Source organism: Dermacentor andersoni, chromosome 5 (genome assembly GCF_023375885.2).
Source record: "Dermacentor andersoni chromosome 5, qqDerAnde1_hic_scaffold, whole genome shotgun sequence".
Classification (NCBI taxonomy): Eukaryota; Metazoa; Arthropoda; class Arachnida; order Ixodida; family Ixodidae; genus Dermacentor; species Dermacentor andersoni.
Genome location: NC_092818.1, coordinates 142,234,348 through 142,254,492, shown reverse-complemented (window position 1 = coordinate 142,254,492; position 20,145 = coordinate 142,234,348). Strand labels below are relative to the sequence as shown.

Here is a 20,145-nt window from a genome sequence, read left to right as displayed (position 1 = left end):
CTAGCCAAGCCACTGCGTGTGTGCACCGCTACGATCAAATGGCGCACTCGACGCAGTCGATGTGTGCAGCTGTAGCGCACAGCAGTTGGGAATGCCCATGGCGCCACTGCTATCTTCGAGGGTGTTGCAGGAAAGCTCACCGCTTGTCAACAGAGCGCACAAGGTCCGTGGTTGTGGAGTTCGATATATCCATTTTGTGTCCAACCCTGTTCGAAATTAAAAATAAATGCATCCGATTTTCCAGGTGATATAGAAAGTGTTCAATATACGCGATAATTCTCGATATATCGAGGTTTGACTGTAGTGAATTCCAGTGGCAGGTTCGGAGTGGCTGATAAAATCTGCGCTGGAGCACTCCACTGCACTGGAGAGCAACAGAATGAAATCTGCGATTGAAACACAGGCACTCCTGCCAGAGCTAGTGGCAGGGGGCACTAATGCTCATCTATTTCCTCATGTTTTTCGTTGTTTTCGGCCTTTTCGGCTTGAACTTGCATGTGCGTTGGGTTTAGAAGTTTCGTGTTCCTTTCTAGCCGCCTGCGTTGTAATGGAAGTCACAACGCATGTAAGTCTGCTTCTCTCCACCGCTGTGATTGTGTTCAGAGACGCAATGAAGCCCGCAATCATTTCGGTGGCAGCACATCGAGACAGCCTGAAGTGCCTTCAGAACTGCATTTCATCAACAAAACTAATGGCTATTAAATGCAAACTTCCAAAAAGGAGCCGTTTTTACGTCTTTGTCCCATACTGGCGAACGATATCGTTGACGAAATACGCAACTTTCGGTCTCTTGACTGTCGGCTAAAACATGTCGAAATCTTGCTTCAAACATTAGCTTCCGAAGTTCCTTCGTCGCTTGAGTCCCCGTCGGTCGATTCGGAACTTGAGTTAGATGAATCGTCGTTCTCTGTAAGCAGTAAACGCGCAAGCTGACGATGCAAATTATCACTCATTTCTTCCGAGAGACCGCAATTTGTGTTCATGGGCGCGCGTGCCATAGCGGTACATTGGCTATGGGTGGGGCATCAAGCAACTTCTGGCTGACTCCATCAATCTTCGCGGAGAGCGCCGCTCTGTGAAGTGGATCTAGTGATGGAGCTGCCCCCAATCCAGCAATCATAGATACGGGAAACACTCTCTCAATCTTCTAATGGAATACACTTGCTCCCCAGGGAGCAAAAAATCTTCTACCAGAAGTGCTCCGAGTCCGCCATTGGAATTCCCCATAGTTTTGGCACCTGGAATGATCACTTAGCCCAACTGTGGTCAGTGACTTGGTACTCACATGTATGCCTGTGTGATAGACTGAGAAAAGTATATGCTGCTGACATCCTAGAGCAACTGAAAGAAGTTCGCCGCATTCATGAGCCTTGGCATATAATTTCAATAACTGACAAAATTGTTTGAATATTCTTGGCTAAGTAAGTGAACAATTGTACTTCATCATTATAAACAGCGATGTTAGGAGCCGTTTATAGTTAACAGTTCTTCATTCACTTCAATGTGCATCATAAGTGTGATCACATGATCAAGAATACATGCTGGACCTGAAGTTGAGATGCAGTGTCACAGCCGATTGATCATTGAAATTTTGTACTGTTCTTGAAATGTCCCGACTGGCCCTCTGATGAGATTGCGCAGTTGCAGTTGTTTTAGTGGCAGTAACATTTCTTTTTGTTTGCAGGAAAGAGCACGAGAAGTGCAAGTTTGAACTGCATGAAGTGTATGCGATCGACGTCCTGGTGAGCACAGGAGAAGGCAAGGTATATTAGACACTGTTTCCTTTTCTCGCTTGCACCTTTGTTGTGCCTCACCTTGCATTTGAAGGATCTCGCATGTTTTTCTGCAGGGTCGCGAGATGGACACCCGAACGACTGTGTACAAGCGCACCGACGAAACTTACTTGTTGCGAAGCAAGGCATCTCGAGGTGGGTTTGCATGTTATCATTTTACACTAACTTTGGCACACTTGGTGTCAAATGCTAAAGAGAAGCACTAAATGTGCTTTAGACTAATCGAGTAATATTTCAAAATCCTTTTTCATTAATTTTTCAGCAAAGGTTTAATTCTAGAGGAGATTGGCCTTAGTGAAGGCCAAACTCCTCTTTTTGGAATTTTGCACCTAAATTTCAGTGTTGGTGTGTCAAAGTAATATGCATCAGAAAATTCGTGAAGCACGACTTACGCACAACCTTCAGACATGGTAGGATTGGATTGTAATTTGAATATACGAGAAAACATAATTCTCTTACGTGGAAAGTCACACAGACCCCTTTTCCAGCTGTCGTTTGAGGTCTGTCTTAGTAGGAGCAGTTTGCCCCACTTGGTTCCATGCAACACCATCTGAATGGCGCTCACCTCTGCGCATCTGTGGCGGCAGCGGCGCCTGCTGTGGGGTGAAGGAAAGAAACAATCAGAAAGTTCGCCTTTGTGCACAGCATTCGCTGCCAGCATTTCCAGGAAAACATTATACAGTTACATAAGTTGCAGTGGCCGGGAAGCATGAGAAGCAGCCAGGGATCTTAGATTGCTATAGCGTTCCACTTAAGGCAAAGCTTAAGCATCCTCCAAGTTTTAAGATTAAAGATTGTTGCATTTTAACGTGAAAGAATATGAAGTTAGGATATATTGGTATTGGATTTACTTGCAGAAGAAAGCCCTCTCTATGCTGCCTGTTTGATGCATAATGTGGGATTATGGTGCCCTGTGAGAGCCTGGCGTCTGAAATTGTTCTTGCACCTTTGGATCCCTCTGCACCACTTTCTGTTGCGAGTTCATCTGTAGCTGTTATCGTAACTAGAAAAAAACATTGCAAGCTTCTGTAAGGGTAATCAAACCAGGATCTATTCAGTGGTGTCTTCTTTGGTTTTTTTTTTTTTTTTGTCCTTTTAATGATGCCGCACAGTGTTTTTGTCTGTACTTTTAGAGAAAACACTTTTTCTATATTGATGCATTAATTTCTTTTCTTTTCAGCCTTCCTTAGCATTGTAGACAAGCAGTATGCCTCTATGCCATTCACACTAAGGTAAGCCTCAGCATGTGTCTTACTTTAAGTGTTAATTGTGTTATAATTTAGGGAGGTAAACGCAATGCACAATGAAGTCAATGCTTAAGGGGAAGATTGGCATGATCGGAGGTCATTGTTTGGAGTGCATATTCAGTTTAATACAGTCGAGCCCACTTATAACGGCCCCACTTAAGACGAACGCTCGCTTATCACGAGCAAGTCCGGCGTGACCGTCAAAATATACGTTTAGGCTATGGCGCTCGGTCTCAGCTACAACGAACGCCCGCGAGCCTAGCCGATCGGCTACGGCGAACGCCTTGGTGTCGCGGACCACTTTCCACGTGGCGAGATCCACCGACCCTGTGCTGTGCACGCTCCGAGAATTGGCTTTCCCGCGGCGTCTCGCCGGAGGCACGGAGGAGCGGCGAGGGGCTCGCCGCGATAACGAGAGAGAGAGAAAAAAAAAATGCCGGCCCAGCACGCATCAGCAACGTGAACACACAAGTCGAAAGTGGCAGCTCATTCACCACGGGACCCCACTCACCATCGTCGACGTCAGGGCAGCGGCGAAGTTTTCTACCAATTGACAACGTAGCACGTGATCACGTGCTTTCGTATCCCCTCTTCTCCCTTCCCCCCCTCCCCTTAACGCCGCGCCTCACACCTCACACGACTGCAGGACTGTCTTTTTCTTTCTTGTGGTTGTGCTAGCGTTGTCGGCGTTGTTTCCTACTGGTGTGCTCCCGTGCCTATTCGAGATGGCAGATTCGCCGGCGTCTACTTCGACAGTGAAGCGAAAAGCTTTGGACTTGGCCACAAAACTGTTGATCTTGAAAGACCTTTCCCAAGGCGCGAAAAACCACGAACTGGTGATAAAGTATGGTTTGTCGAAATTGACAATATCCACGATACTAAAAGAGAAGGACAAAATCTACAAGAGTGCCGCCACGGACTCCGCGACGAGGAAGCACCTACGGAAAGCCACATATGCAGACATTGAAGACTCGCTTCTAAAGTGGTTCCTTGATACTCGAGCACGCAATGTCCCCATCAGCGGGCCGCTGATGTTGTCCAAAGCAAAGGACTTAGCGTTCCTCCTGGACTTCCCAGATTTTTCTCCTGGCAATGGCTGGCTCCATCGCTTCAAGCTCCGCCACGGAATTATTTTCAAGACCATCAACGGCGAATCGGCATCGGTAAGCGACGAAGACATCAACACGTGGATGTCTAAATACTTGGCCCGTGTATCAAGTTATGCTGAAAGGGATGTGTATAACGCCGATGAAACGGCGCTATTCTATCAAATGCTGCCTGGCAAAACGTACGCTATGAAAGGTGAGAAATGTGCTGGCGGCAAGCACAGCAAAGTTCGCATAACTGTGCTTTTGTGCACCAACATGGATGGAAGCAATCGATGCTTGCCATTTGTCATCGGTAAATCAAAGAGGCCACGTTGCTTCCGCACATATGTACCAGTGCGTTACAGGCATAACTCGAAGTCGTGGATGACACGTGAGTTGTTCGCGGAATGGCTTATTGACTTTGACAGCAGCATGGCGAAGAAAGGGCGCAAAGTTCTTCTGTACCGCCCACCATGTCCAAGCTGTCTTAAGGGGAGATGTGGGTCCCAAAACCAATTTTGTTAATTTTAGTGTGAACGGGATGATATTTAACAGTATTGTTCAGTTTTTTCTGCTGATTGCAAATATCTAATTAAATGTTGTATATCTTCATTAGAACAAATGATGCAAAGTTTTTAATACAGAAATTCAATCAATTTCTTACGGGACTTTTCAAAAACTTAAGTTTGTCAAAAGGAAAAACAAAGTATACAGCCAGAACGCCAGAGAGTAGCTCTAGCCGGTGATGCTATTTTTATTGTTCTCAGTGCAATTATAATGCAAAAATAACAGATGTAAACATAATTCGAATATTTCTGCTAATTTTCGTTTGTATTTAGTGGCAATTATAATTTAGCCGGCAGCTTTAGAAATAAATAAATAGCATCACCGGCTAGATCCATTCGACACAAATATATTGATACCAAACATTTTGCTGGTACTTAGAAAGAACAAATGAAGGCAGTGTGCGGTCTCCAAAAAAATGAAGCTGAGAAAAATGAGTTTGAACTTTCAGTTCACTGTAACTTTTAATGGGCTAACAATATGGCAATATAAATTGCACCACCATGTAGCCCTGTCTTTCAGCAACAAGTTCATGACATATATATGGCCATTTTGCAAAAATAACATTGAGATATTGGTTGCAAAATCATGCATAGTCATTGAAAGCAATGCCAGAAAGCTAGCACCACGAGCTTCACATTCCTATTTTAGTTCCTTGTTGAACAGAAGGCACACAAATCGCATCCCTATGCAAATAAAGTTGTGCAGAGTTCATGGCCACAACAAAATATGTCCTTTCCACAAAGTTACGGCTAAAACAAAAAATTGGGATCAAATCCCAGTGGTGGTCGCCACATTTCAATGGAGCTGAAATGCAAGAAACTTCATGTGCTTGTGTTGTAGCGCTTCCCAAGTGGTCAAAATTGGTCCACAATCAAATCACGGTTTTGGAACGTAAAATCCCAGAATTTAAATTTAAAAAAAAAAATTTATATCTCTTGCACACTCTCACAATTGTGCATTCAGCAAAAGGTCACACCTATACCTATAAATGCCCAAGACTGTAGGCAGAGTCTGTTGGTGGCTTGTGCCTCTTTGCAAGCTTGTTTATCAAAGCATTTCTGTTTTTGTGATCCTTGTTGGACATGTGAAGCCTCCGGCGATCCTTTTCATCCTCCGACGATCCTTTCGCGCATGCCACACGTGGAGCACTCCAGCACAAGCTTGGCACAGAGCCCGTACTCCTTTGCGGGGTCCTTCGAAAGCATCAGCGTTTTCTTGGCGCACACGGGACACGGCATAAGTCCAAAAAAGTATTGCACCACGGATAAATCCACGATCGCAAGTTCCGTTCCGCTGTCGCTGACGTCCTCTTTCGTGTCAACACACAGCAGCTCCAACTTTCGCCCCGTTGCAGACTGCGACGCCAGGCGCGTTTTCGCCTTATCGGCGATCGCTGCGCGCTTGCTTCTTTCTTCGGTCATGAAGAAAACGGTATCTACACGGTCTGCGCCAACACGCGAGGCGTGGGTGGACGAAGTGTTGATGCTAGACGTACTGGGTTGCAGCTCGGAACTCGATCCGGCAGAATCTTCAGGCAGACCAGCAGCCGGCAACTCCGGGTACACGACAGGCTTATCCGTCTTCTATCGCGCATTCCACGGCCGCCTTCGCGCCTTGCCGAACGCTTGACGCGTAGTAGTCTTCAGACGACGATCTCCTCCAGCCATTCAGGCAGCGAAAAAGACACTTCATCGAACGTTGTCGAGAAGCGAGCGGTGCGATGAAACCACAGAGACAAACACGCAGCGCGCACGAGAGCGACCAGCCTGTCGGGAACGCGGGAATCGGCACTCAAACGGCGCCAGACCAATAGGAGCGAGGCGCGCGGGGGGCGTGCGTGCTTTGGCCAATCAGCGGCACGGGCGCATCCTTCAGAAATGACGCGATAGCGTCGGTTCCTCCTCACCTATGCCATTTTGAACCGACGCAAAATACGCACAAAGAAAGCAGCTTCCAAACAAGCTCAACATGGCGCCCGCCGGCCAACGCGTTCGTAAATGACGACGGCGCGAAGTTCGAACATTTTTGGCGATTTTTTGCTAATTCCGCGGCCACCGTGGCCCGTATAAGTGTGTTTTTTTATTATTTTCCGATTAAATTTAGGTTCTAGATTTCGCGGAGGGATTCTTGAATGTATAAACGTAGCGAAAACGCACTTTTCCGAAAATCTACTTTTTTGCGATTTTTTGTCATTTCGAGACCCGCGTCTCCCCTTAACGGCAGTTGAGTTGCTTTTTCTGCCGCCAAATGTAACTTCAAAAGCGCAACCGCTGGACATGTGTGTAATACGGTCGTTTAAAGCGGCCTACAGGCGCCGTGTTGTGCAGCGGATGCTGATTGCAGTTGATCGCCCCGCTGCCAATGTGCCTCTGCAGGTCTCCCTGTACTCGGCGATAGAAATGATCAAAGTGGCATGGATGGAAGTGACACCCGAATGCATCCGGAATTGTTTTCGCAAGGCCGGCTTCGCTGACGCACCTGAAGCAGGCATTGAAGACGCTGAACAAAGCCAGCCTGACGACGACTTGTGGCGACGCGTTGCTGACGCTAACCTGGCCGGCTGCGATCTTGATTGGCAATATTTTGTTGATGTGGACGACGCTGCTGAAGTTGCGGAGTCGTTTTGCGATGAGACCGCCGTCCGGGAAATGCAGGCATCAAGTGACGCCGAAGCATCGGACGATGACAACGATCCGTCGGATCCAGCACCTGTAAGCGCGACCACAGCAGTGAGCCATATTGAGGCACTTAGAAATCTTGTGTATTTTAAGGCCTTGGGTGACGAACACATCGCAGCTTTGAACAAGTTTGAAACCGCCATCATTGGGTGTGCTCTGACGAGGCAGACAACGATCACCGATTTTTTTTCTCAATAAATTTTTGTTTTGATTGATGTCAATTTTTGTGTGTGGCTCACATACCACCAACTTCTGGATAGAACGAACGAATTCCGCATGACGCTCGGGTTCGTTATAAGCGGGCTCAACTGTAGTGCACGATTGGCCTAGGCCGTGCCGACATCATCAGCCACAGGCCGGGGCCACGTCCTCGGTGACATCAAAATGACAACACACTCCTGCCAACCATTTTGAAATTGAGCGCGTTATCTGCTAGGAGCAGAATACGACGAGAGTTGTGCAGTTAGAGCGGTCATGCACTAGTCATGAGACCAACTTCGCATGTCACGTCTGGTGGATTGGATTGGATCCAAACAGTGACTTCAGCTACAGAACGACACGTTTGCATCCAATCCATAGTGCAATTTGAAAAAATGGCACTTGCAATGGGAGGTTCGGTTGTTACGTTGGCGTAGCTCGAGGAAGCAGCAGAGCAGTCGGAGGTGCGAAATGCATTTGAAGAGATGGCAGATAGTGAATTTCAGCGTCGCTTTCATTTCTCGAAACGAACAATGCATTGAACAGCTAAGCTCCCTCTGACACGCCAAGACCCGTGGGCCCACTGGGACATTGTGGTGCAACGAGATGATGGTGTTGCTGTTGCCTCTTGAAAAGTGCACTGCTGTTCCCGTCTTCTTTTTTCACTGTGCGTGACACACCCTAACGGCCATGCAGAAAAACTAATTCTAATAAATTGTAGTAGTCATACATGTTAATACAATGAATACAGTGAAACCTAGTTAAACCGTAGTTGGCCAGAGCTCAGAAAAAGTATGTACTAAACAGTAGTACTGCTTAACCGAAATAGCGTGAGATCGCTGACTTACCTGTCGAAAACAGAACTACGAGAGAGTGCGATGAAAGGGTAGAAAACATGCAATATTCATTCACTTCACGTGACAAAAGTATGTTATTTTCGTTTGATGCCACAGCGGGCTAGCAGCGACAATGGCGGCCTCAAACTCGCTCAAGCTATGAGCCAGCTTTTCCACCAGCCCCCTCTTCTCGGCAAACACCCGCATGAGGCTGACATAACGCGCAGCATCTGCCACTGTCGAGCCTGAATCTCCCGTGCTGACATTTTCCGTGTTGTCCTCATCACTGTCGTTAGGCGACACTTCAGCAATAACAGAGACAACAATGGCGAAAAGTTGAACCTCAAAAGCTTAACTTCGTAGCCGGCGTATTTTCACGGTCGCAGCAGCATTGCCGACCAAGTTCCCCTTCGCATTCCAAATGCCACACACCGTAGTCAACGGTAGATTCCTCTTGCGTTCGTGCCACGTTTGACAGCACAAATGATGTCCAATTTTTCTTCTATGCTGGGCACCCCATTTTTGTCCTAGCTTGCACGATACCACAACACGAGCCACAGCGCTCCCGACTCTTGCATGGCACTGAAACGATGCTGATGTTGATGTGGCTTCACTCGCTGATGTTGATGTGGCTTCAGCGCAACCTAGAGAAAAGTCTAGGGGATGTGGAGAAGCAGAAATGAGGCGAAGCATCACAGAAAAGCATTGGATTCACCTCCTTGGCAGTTGCTACAGGTTTTGCTTGTGATATGGACATACTGGGCTCATCTTGTGATAACATTGTCCTTGCCTACCGTACGCTGTGTGTGCGAGTGAAAGCGTGTGACAGTGAGCCAATGATGGCGGCTCAATCTCGAATGTGCAAAGGAGGAAGGTGGGAGAGGCAGCGCGCCGTCTTCTGTTTGTTTTCGCCTCTGTCCACGGATAATGAGCACGGCAGGCCTTCAGTAGATTGCCTTGATGCGTGCGCCCCCAGGCGCAGCACATCGAGACACCCTAGCCTGGATCCAGGATCAGTAGCGGTGGTGGTCACTCCAAATGTTCATTGTAACTGAAGAAAATGTCTGAGGCTGTTCATCTTAAGCAGATTTTTTTTGTCATTGAGTCTACGGAAAACCAAACAAACGTTCCCATGTTGTTCATTATATACGACAATTCGGCTTAACCAAGTTTGTCGTAACCAGAGTTCACTGTAGTTCCAAAGCACTTGTAGCCCTGCTGTGCCATAGGAATGTGAAAATCTACTCAAGAACTGACCTTGGGTGCTTCTTAGCATTCACTCATTTTAGTGGCTCACTCAAACCCATTAAATGATCTTCTGTCTAGTATCTGAGGTTGTGTTCTGCACAAGAAACTTGTTTTGCATTGCCAGCAGTACTTTGCAGGAAGCGTCATCAGTCGCTTTTTATTAGTTCTTTGGAGTTAGACTTAATCCAAAAGTTTGTACAGTAGCGCGCCTGCTGTCACATGGTGTGGTGTGTTGGTGTGTTGTAGCCTAGTTTAGAAAATGCATTGCTAACTGGGCTGTCTGTCCTGAAACAGGGCGTTTGACGAGGAGATTAAGGCGAAAATGGGAGTCGTTGAGTGTGTCAACCACAAGCTACTTGACCCATTCCAGGTCCTGTATGAAAAGGAGGGTGAGTGCAATGTTTTTCTTAAATTTTCGCCCACAGTTGCTGGCCATGTTGGCTGCATCCTGATAAGGTAGAACTCAAGATCGACCCATTCACAGAAATTTGTGTACATGTAGTAGAGCCTCACATCTTCCAGACTTGCTCCATTTTGCACGGTGCTGAGAACTGTCTGTGACAGGAACACCATTGCATGTCATCACAGATCTTGTGAACTGGTGCCAAGCACAAGATTTTTGTTAAATGTACATTACTTCATTACTGCTTGGCTTCGCTTGCACGGTTAGGACATGTGCTCTAAGATGATTAATCACAAGGTTAATTGGTACTGAAGTTAAGCAATAACAGTGCTAATGATATTTTGTTAATTAGCAAACATGGCAATTTCTTTTGCGAGTAGTGTTTGCCTCTTCAGGCATGCCAGCTGATGTTATAAATTGCGATATCTATCACAATAGATATTTTTTAAGTCTCTTTTCATTGGTGTAGATTACTCAGCATGACCTTGCCACTCAAATATTACAGATTTAAGCATGCGCAGATAATTGTTTTCTTTGGGGTGCTCAATACTTGGGCTAGTAGTTAGCCGCTGTGGCTTAATGAAGGGGTACTACTTATTAGGGCTTCGTCCTTGTTCAGGCAGCTCGCTTATGGGAGCACACAGTAGCGCACTGACCACAATAGTTTCAGAAAACTGGAGCAGTTCTATTGAAAGTAATTTTATTGCATTTTGCTTGGCCTTGTGTTTAAGGCATAGCCGCATTTGCTTGCGTTTCTCATTGATGTTTTGTGTTCTCATGGTGTGCATGCATAGTATGTACTGAAGTTTGTTGTTAGGGCTAGCTACTGTTTATCACAGACCAGTTGCAAGCCTGTGACATTGTGTGAGATTTTCCCATTATGCCCATGGTTCCCTTCGGGAAATATTGAGAAGTGGACATTTGAGGAACAGGGGGGCACAAGCATGTACTGAATAATGACACCACAACAGACATTGAAGTGCAGTCACATAATGCAACAGACTTCATTTCTGCATTCTGGACATACAGTAATACCTCGTTAACTCAAACTCGCATATCTCGAGAGATTGGCTAAATTGAAATTTTCTGCGGCACCGAACGATTCCTTATACTTGCCATGTATTTATTGACCTTTATCTCAAAGTAGTTTAGGGCCGAATTGCAGATATCTTGAAATTTTAACTGAGAGTGGGACAGAAACTCCGTTGCCGGACCACTTAGCAAGCTTCACGTGAGGCTGCTAATAAAGCGGACATTTTCCCCAAATTTGAAGTCGGGACCTAGTGGCATAACAACCCTGTCAAGCAACCATGCGGCACGTCATGTGATGGGGGAGAGGTGCATAGAGGCAGGCCCTGCACAATAATGCACTTGACGCAATTTGTTTTGTTCGCTTTATGCAACACACGTGATTGACCATCAGAGGTGTGATTTCGAATGTAATTTTTATTTTAGGCAACATGCAGCAAGGATATTTTATTCTACAGAACATAGAAAAGACGCACATGCCGCATGCATGGCAGGTGAATTTACTGACGCCATAAATCACTGGGATGGCTACAAACAGAGGGGACAGCAAAGACGATAGTGATAATGACAAAGCAACTTGAAAGGTGCCGACATCAGCTGAAACAAGAAACATTCTTTGCTTACTGTGAAATAAAGTTGAGTGTAGCGGCGGGAACAATCGGCAATGTGTGAAGCAGCCCAAGGACATTTCTTTAGGTTCAAGTGTTCAAAATAGCACCCCCTACCGTACTGCTGCAATTTTATAGAGGTCTAGTACCGCGATAGTCCACGATTACCGCCAGCTTCCCTGTCTGTGTTTCTGGCTTGTGATCGTGTGAGGCTGCTGTGACAGCGTGCTTGTGGAAGCTGGCCCCTCGCGCTCATAGCTTCCACTGCATAGGCACAGAAAGTTGTCCCCAAGCACAGCAAACTTGAAGCCAGAGAGGAAGTGGGTGGTCATAGAGGTGGGCAAGCAGCCAGAGGGGTGTGTTTCAAAACCACTGCCGCCCACAATAAAGAGAACCCCAATTATGTCTTTTCAGTAATAGACTGGCCCATAGTATTTGATAAGCATACTACTACGCTGATTGCATGTTCACATGACACTGTGATACAGCTGCAGTTATGCTTGCTACTGTAAAAGTTCTAGGGCCATATTTCGTAGTAACCCATTTCTTCCTCCATTATCACGCGTCATTAACAGTAATCACTCACCGTGGTACAGTAAAATCTTATTAATAGTTACTCGCTGAAAATGTAGTTGCAGTTAAAACGTGGTTTGTACAATTTTCCGGCTCAAGCCCCAATGAATCCCCTCACCTGTATTGACGGATCACTTCGGAGTAGTGGATCGTGGAATGTGTACCGGTTAGCGTGTGCCATGTTCACTGTAACTTGAAGTTCGGCGAATGCTGTGTTGGGCTACAAGTGTGTTTTCTTCATTTTCGAAAAACAAAACACACGAAAACAGCATTACAAGCGGTGTCATATCAATCTCGGAAAGTACAGATTGACATTATAATGGTGATGGTGATTGGACTTTCCCCTTGAGATGTTCGTCAACAAGTGTGGAGAATGGCGAAGCCAGAAGCCCTATCGCAGCAACCACCACCCTAACGTAGTCCGACCTACGTCACAGCTTTTGCTTCTTTGTTCACTTTAGTCAAGCGTCTCCCATGCGCATGTGGTGTCGCCCTCGCACATGTGGTGTCACCCTGCATGTTGCAGTGTTGTGTAAGTGGTGTTGTGGGGCCCAGAACATTATTCCTGTTCTTGGTGTTGGTGTCGTTTGTTGTGGTGCAGTGGCAATGGTATACAGTCGCTGACTGATTTTTCGGACTCCAAAAATTCGGACACGCTCGATTATTCGGTCTGCTTCGCAGCACCGCCATTCTCCCCATAGACCATAATGTATAACAACTGCCGAAAGTTCGGACACCTTTAAACCTCTCGTCTGATTTTTCGGACAATCCTTGAGCCAACTCGATCGAGAGCACCATGCACCGACTCTGACTGGGGCATGATTCGACTTGCTGAACGCCATTTTTGTTTCGAACGGAGCCTCGTTGCTGCCCCATGAAGTGGCGCTACCGCAAATCCCTGCTCATCATCATCGTTTCTGCCTGTTTCATGGCTACAACAGTTCCGGTCTCAGCTTAGTAAGCCATGTCAAGACAATCCAGCAGCTGATTTGTTTCTTTCTTCATGCACGGCGATGCGAGTAGGCCAAGTTTTTCGTTTGTGCGACTGGTGTCGACGTGACGATGTGGTGATGTTTGCTTTGTGTGCTCTGTCCAGCTTGCGGTGATCCAACGCGGCATACATCAAGTGTCTAATGGCGCCGACAGTGCCCGCGCAGATTGCGCCGGGGAATGCCGGCAAGCGGGTGCTGGGAGGCCTAGCCTGCCGCCTACTGACACCGAAAATGTTCTGCCGAGACCTGCGCAGTGGTTGCATTGCAATTCCAGACACCGTCTCATTTGACAGTTTCACAGGTGCTGACACTGCCGTACTGACATGTGCAGAGCTCGACGATGGCGAGATCATTCGTCAGGTTTCTGCTGCAGCACCGGACAATGACTCCGAGTCGAAAGATGACGCTCCTATACTTCCGTCGCATGCGGAGCCTGCACAAGTAGTGACTGTTGTTTCAGCCACCTATAGTGACCGTACGACCCTCTCCGAGATTCAGGCTTATCTGATTGCACGTAAATGGAACAACGTGCAATGGCACATTCACGATTTCTTCAAGCCTATTGCCGAGCCCGAATAAGTGCGTGTAAATAAAGGACTTTTTTTTTCTTAATCTGCTTTTTCAGACACCTGTTTATTTAGACATTTCCACAGTCCCCGCGAGGTCCAAATAAATGGTCGGCGACTGTATTTTGTCTGTTTGTTTGCGGGCAAACGAACACTGCCGAAACAGAGCAGACAGAAGCATTGAAAGTGGAACCACGAGGACTGCCTTTGCGAATGCATGGGGATCGCCTTTAACAACAGTTTGCAGCATATGGAATGCTTGTGAAAAGTGGAAGATCGGTACTGCATCGAACGTGAAGAGATTTCACTTCATTGTTCATTGTGGCTGAAAGAGGCCTGGATGCAAAATGTGCCAGTCAGCGGCCCCTTACTTACCAAAAAATTTAAAAAACAGTTCCACACTTCTGAAATCTGAGGAAACAGCAGAGCTATGCTTCTCCTATGTTTCCCTTGTGAATTTCTTTTGTGTATCAATTATTTTCGGGAAATCATCTGTTCTTTTGTTATGATGATCTATTCTGTTATTTAGCAATTATTGGTTTCGTGTGGTTATCCACTCAGTTTATTGCTAATGTTGATTACTCCGATCTCGTCATTTATAATCTCTATTGTTACGTTGAACTAGGATCTGCAATTCATGTTTCTTAAACACGGGAGAACCACAGCTCCGCGCTGGCATTGAGCTGCCGCTTCCTTCTTCTGGTTGTTTCGCTGCTGTTCCCTTAGAGCGAAGCGAGGGATTATTCGCTTTTTGACGGCACTGGCATTCTCGGGCACACGTGCGCTGACGTTCTAGCCGTTTGGGGTCCGCTGTTTCTGGAGCAGGTACGGGCTGGAGTTCATCGGCAGGCACACTGGGACCTCCTAACCGTTCGTCGTCCATGGTGCAAAAGGTCGTCTGGTGGGTGTGCTCTCTTACATACCCCCTTTCTTCTCCAATCACCTAGCGCATGCTGATTGGCTCGCTCAGAGTAGTGCGCCCCCTCGTGGACGCTCGCTGTGGCGGTGGCCCCATTCTGTCGGCCCAGCGGAGAAGCTTCGCCTGGCGTGACAGACGCGCGCACTGACAACAACCACCACGGTCAATGGACAGTACGAGCCCCTAAACAGCTCTACTGTTAATATGTAGAAGTGTTCGCAAGCAAGCTGAACTGCCAAGATTTTTCTAGCAGTAATGGTTGGTTAGCAAAATCTAAAGTGCCCCACAAATTAAGTGCGAGGGTGGGCTGCAAAGAGGCAGTGCAGGCGGACCATGAATGTGCCGTAGAATGACAGAATGGGCAGCTGTAGAAAGCTTTAGTCGACTACACCGTTGAAGACATATTTAACTTGAGCAAGGTTGCTTTTCATTTTACAAACTTCTGCCCAACAGCAGGCTATCAATTGTTTTGGCAGTCAGCGAGACGAAGCCAGCAGCTGCTACTGCTTGTCATTGTCAGCTGGTATGCCAGCTCGAGGTGCTTCAAAGGCATCCAACTGCCCTCAGGTGTCGTATACAGGAGCAACTGAACAGTTTGGATGATAACCAAGCTGTTTGAAAGTATCAATGTTAGACTGGCGTTGCGCAGCAGAAAAAGAAATGTTCTGCTTACGATAGACTATGCATCAGTACACATGGCACTAGACAACTTGAGTGCAACTGAGCTCTTTTTCTTGCCACCCAACACCATGACGCTCGCACAGCTCCTCGTATAGGGCATCATTTTCTTGGCAAACATCTCTACAGGAAGAACCTACTACGTAGAATGTTGCTGGCAATGAAGAGTGACAAGCAGTACTGCACTGATGTGTTAGGTGCAGTACACCTCCTACCTAGCATACTCGTGGCAGCAAGTGGATCCCACGACAATGGAGAACTGCTTCACTCAAGCAAAATTTGCCGAGTGTGCAAGCAGTGCGCAAGTTGAAGAGAATTCTGATGACTGTGACAGCCTGCTCACAGAGGTGTTGGAGTGACAAGGTGATGCTGTGCAATTTTAGTTGTTCCGAGACATCGACAGTGGTGTAGCAACATCTCCCGACTTCTCAGACAGTGAGATTGTTACCACTGTTGCGCCCTACCAATTTAACGAAGTGGTTGAGAACGGTGGTGACAGTTGCAACAACATTAAAGTGGATGATCCATATTCGTCTGTCATCGAAGCTGTAGAGGCCATGACTGTCGTGAGGGCATTCACCGAGAAATGGGGCCTTGTGGAGAAGTTAGCTTGAGGGCTCTCGAAATTTAAGGCTGCTGTTGTCGCCACAAGGCCACCATGGTGGCAACTGAAAATGACCAACATATTTTCGATTACAACTGGATAAAGTGAGCTGGGTATTTTCTTGGGAAAATTACTAATTGTGACCTTTTCTTCAAGTTCTTCAAGGTTAGGTAGCATCTAATTTGTAGTTGTCGGTTAAGGCATGCTACTGGTTAGCACACATTTTTCCTGCTTCCCCACTTAGTAGATAATAATTAGGTTCTATTATAGCTCAGTGGCCATGGCATTTGGACTGCTGAGCTCGAGGTCACGAGTTCTCTCCTGGCCACCGTGGCTACATTCCTATAGGGGCAAAATGCAATAACGCTTGTGTACTGTGCATCCAGTGCACAGTAAAAAAAAACATAATCCTGAGTCATCTGAAAGTTAATTCAGATGAAATTCAGGGCGCGGCAAGTGCCATAGCCAACCGCTCCCAAATTACCATTTGATGCTGCTGAATAGGGCACACGTTTGCAGGGCCAGGTCGGTTTTATGAATGAAAGGGCAACTCCGGCGATTTTTCTATGTCCATTGATCTTAATAAAATTTTGAATATACATTCTCTTTTGCACTTTGATTATTGATTGGTTTCATTCCCAACTCATGACGTTTACTGGCCACCCTGTGTTTGTGACGTCAGAGACTACATCGCCATTGCCACTGAAATCGCCGCTGTCTAGTTAGGAAAATCTGTAAAAGCTCCCTGTGTCGTCAAGAGACATCACCAGCATCGCTTGTTTGGCGTTAGTGCCATGTATACTGCATGTTTAGCACGCTTCCTGCATGTTTACATTATTGTTGTGTAGGACCTGACGTCATCAACTTATCAGGACGTCACATGAAGCAGCTATTGTTTCGGTTTCTCATTTATTGGTTATTTAAAATTAATGATTAATTTCTAAGCAAATTGAACCACCCTACCACTGACGACACTGTCAGTGCCATTTGAAAATAATAATATCCTAACATGGTTAAAAAAATGCCAGAGTTGCCCTTTACAAGGTTTTATTGTGTTTTGGTGTGAGATAGACTCATTGAGTCACTGCCTGAACTTTGGCCTCCACTGTTGGCATGCAGGTGAATTTGTGGCCCAGTTCAAATACACAGTGCTGCTGATGCCGTCTGGCTCCCATCGCATCACGGGTGGCCAGCTGGACCTTGAACTGTTTGAGTCCGAGTACAAGGTGGAAGATGAGGCGCTCAGTGTAAGTGCTATGCTGCGTTGTAACCCTGTTCTGTTGTACTTCTTTTATAGGACGCAAGCACAAACAGTGCAGAATGCCAGCTGTCTCACTGAACCCTTGCCCTGTGAATTTATCACACCAACTACAGATTTGATTCTGTTAGACTTGTGTGAAGGCAGTCAAACCCACCTATACCAGTACCGGTTTTAACGTCGGATATAACAATGAGCAGCCATGGCACCGTGAACTTTCGTGTCTATTGTATGCTAAAATAAACTGCTTACTACAATGTTCCCATGGAGTATTATTAGTTGTAACAATTAAATTTGCCTAATAGGTGTCCATACCGAAAGAAAGAGGAACACGAAACCTTGGAAAAGAAAGTTGTAGTTTTGCTCAAAAGGTGAACATTTGATTGTGATAGGAAATTATTAGACAGCTATAGAAAGTAAGGTTATCAGTTTTATCGGCTGTATAAATTACAGTAAACATTTGTTAATAACTAAATCAAAGGCATGGTGTTGCATGCACAGGCAAGCATGAAGAGAGCTCACTCGATGACCGTGGACGCTGTGTCAGAACGCTAGTGGGATGAAGAGCGGTGGCAGCAGGGAAGGAAGGCTTCATGCGGCCTCTAGCTTCAGCGGGTCCTCGAAACTTGAGATTACGTGTCCAACATTAGGTGCACAAGAACACAGTGCACACGAAGCCACAAGCCATCTTAGCTCGTGTAACTGCTGCAGATAACCTCCAAGATAGGGTGCGCGCAGCCGGGCCTGAATTAGAGACATGCACTTACCTACCGCCTGAGATTCGCTTTAAGTTTTCCTATTTGGGTATTGTTTTCAAGACAGTGACGGGAAACCAAATAAACATCGAGCTGGTTGGTGACGCCGGAATACGATGCCGCCAGAGCAAAACGAGATACTGACTTTGCATTGCCTACAGCAGGGAGATTACTTGCTACAAGATTTGCTGGTAGCAGAAGAGGAAACTAAGTGCGTGCTGGCATTCTCACGTGACACAGGTGGGCGAGTAATGCGGGGAAGCTGCCATGACGGGCGCCTTTTGCTCCCGATTGTGTCTTGCACTTTTTTTTTTTTTTTTTTTGCTTGCATGGGATCTAGTGGCCAGGAAACATATCATACGATCACTGTTTGGTGATTTACTGATCGTTGGTACCGAAGGCTTTTTTGTTTCTTTTTCAGAAAACATATTAACCGATAAGAATGAAGCATAACTGTAGTGTCATTTTCTGTGTTCTTGGTCACAAACATTGATGCCGGGAAATCATACGAAAGAAGGTTCTACTGTACTCCTTTAAATGTCTTGTTGTTGAATACTTTTGTCATTAGCTCTTTCTGTCTGTTTCAGGCTTTGCTCAACCGCTCAGTGATAGCCAGGTCAGCTAAGAAAAAGAAGAAGAAAGCAGAGAAGGCAATGCTAACAGCTGGTGATGGTGCCGGGGAGGCAGAAAACATGGATGCTGCGGAGGACTGATGGGATCTGTTTCGGCTTCAGGAAACAGACATGCTTGGTTGTCAGCCTGGCCTAGGTTGGTGATGTCTGAGCTTGTTCTTATTGTGTTAAGCAAGAATGACAGTACATTGTTGAGTGCTGGTGCAGAAAGAACAAAGGGATACAAGCCCGTGTCTAGCTAGCCTCCCGAGTAGCCATAGAAAGTATGGATTGTTGACCACTTTGTATAGTTGCATACCTGCCGATTAAACTTAGCTCTTCTGTATTGTACTAAATATGTCTGGAACAGATATCCGTACTCTTGCCATGCTTGGACGCATACATGTGGTTTGGCCTTAAGCACCTTCCACACAACTGCTAATGCAGCGAGTCGCTTTTTTGTGTAGTTTCTCTTGCTTTTCATATCCCAGCTGTATGAAATTGATTAACTTTGGTTTCTTAAACCATAGATAATGTGTGATAATGTTACAATATGAAGATCTGTTCATCCCATTGTAACTTATGATTGCTTGTTGTAACGTGTTAGGCTTTGTTGACCATTCTGTGTTGGCCTCTTGTGCAGGTGGTGTGCTTGTGAAAGGGGCGTGAACAGCTGGACATCGTCATCCTCACATTTTTTTTTTTTTACCAACAAGCACATGCTCACTGAAGACCGAGCCTTGTTTGAGCCAGCCAGCAACATCAAACCCCAATCTGAATTCCTGGGCTCATGGTCTGGCTCTGAGGTGGATTAAATGGTTTTGCAAACACTGCCTGAACTCCTCACGAGGGGAATACTTCTGATGCAATTCCTAAGTGACATTGCATCACTTCCATGTGTGCAGTAAACCAACACTACAAAATATTTTTGTTTCTCTCCTAAATACTCCCCACTACACCCACTCTCTCTGTGTTTTGTGGCGCTGCATAAAAGCATTGTGCTCATGACTGCGCTAGGTCCTCAATTCAAGTTGCGTGTTGATACCGTATTTACTCAAATAATGATCACACTTTTTTTGTAAAAGAAATTGACGCAAATTCAGGGGTGCAATCTACGCTGGTTAAATTTCCCGCAAAAATTTTTTTTTTCATCCCGCGTTTGCTTCGGGATGACAACAGGTCAACAAGCAGGCGGCTGCCGCTGTAACAGTGTGGGACACCAAAACAAAAATGGTGGCCGGCGAAGCGAGCCAAACGCGATTTTTGTTCTCGTGAGCACATTACGCGCATTAAACAGTTTCTTCCATATCAGTAATTAATAATATCATTAATATCAGCAAGTTTGTGACAATAACATAGCCATGTCCACTTTGAGGGAACAGAAACAGAGATGGGCGCACGTAGCTGCCAATGACATAGAAACACATGGCAGGCATGCTGCTGAAACTGCGGCATTTGTCTTTACTGCTATCCTAATACAGCACGTTTCCGCTA

The 20,145-nt window shown here is 46.2% G+C and overlaps 1 protein-coding gene across 1 annotated transcript in view; it reads left to right on the top strand.

Annotated features, from left to right (window-relative positions):
• LOC126531303 (proliferation-associated protein 2G4) overlaps window positions 1–19,484 on the top strand; it is a 32,839-nt gene extending 13,355 nt beyond the window's left edge. The window contains exons 8-14 of the mRNA XM_050178792.2: window positions 1,685–1,763; window positions 1,850–1,928; window positions 2,974–3,025; window positions 9,950–10,044; window positions 17,147–17,274; window positions 18,628–18,808; window positions 19,295–19,484. Of these exons, the coding sequence (XP_050034749.1) occupies window positions 1,685–1,763; window positions 1,850–1,928; window positions 2,974–3,025; window positions 9,950–10,044; window positions 17,147–17,274; window positions 18,628–18,753 (559 nt within the window). The 3' untranslated portion in view covers window positions 18,754–18,808; window positions 19,295–19,484. The remainder of the gene's footprint in view (window positions 1–1,684; window positions 1,764–1,849; window positions 1,929–2,973; window positions 3,026–9,949; window positions 10,045–17,146; window positions 17,275–18,627; window positions 18,809–19,294) is intronic.
• The last annotated feature ends 661 nt before the right edge of the window (window positions 19,485–20,145 follow it).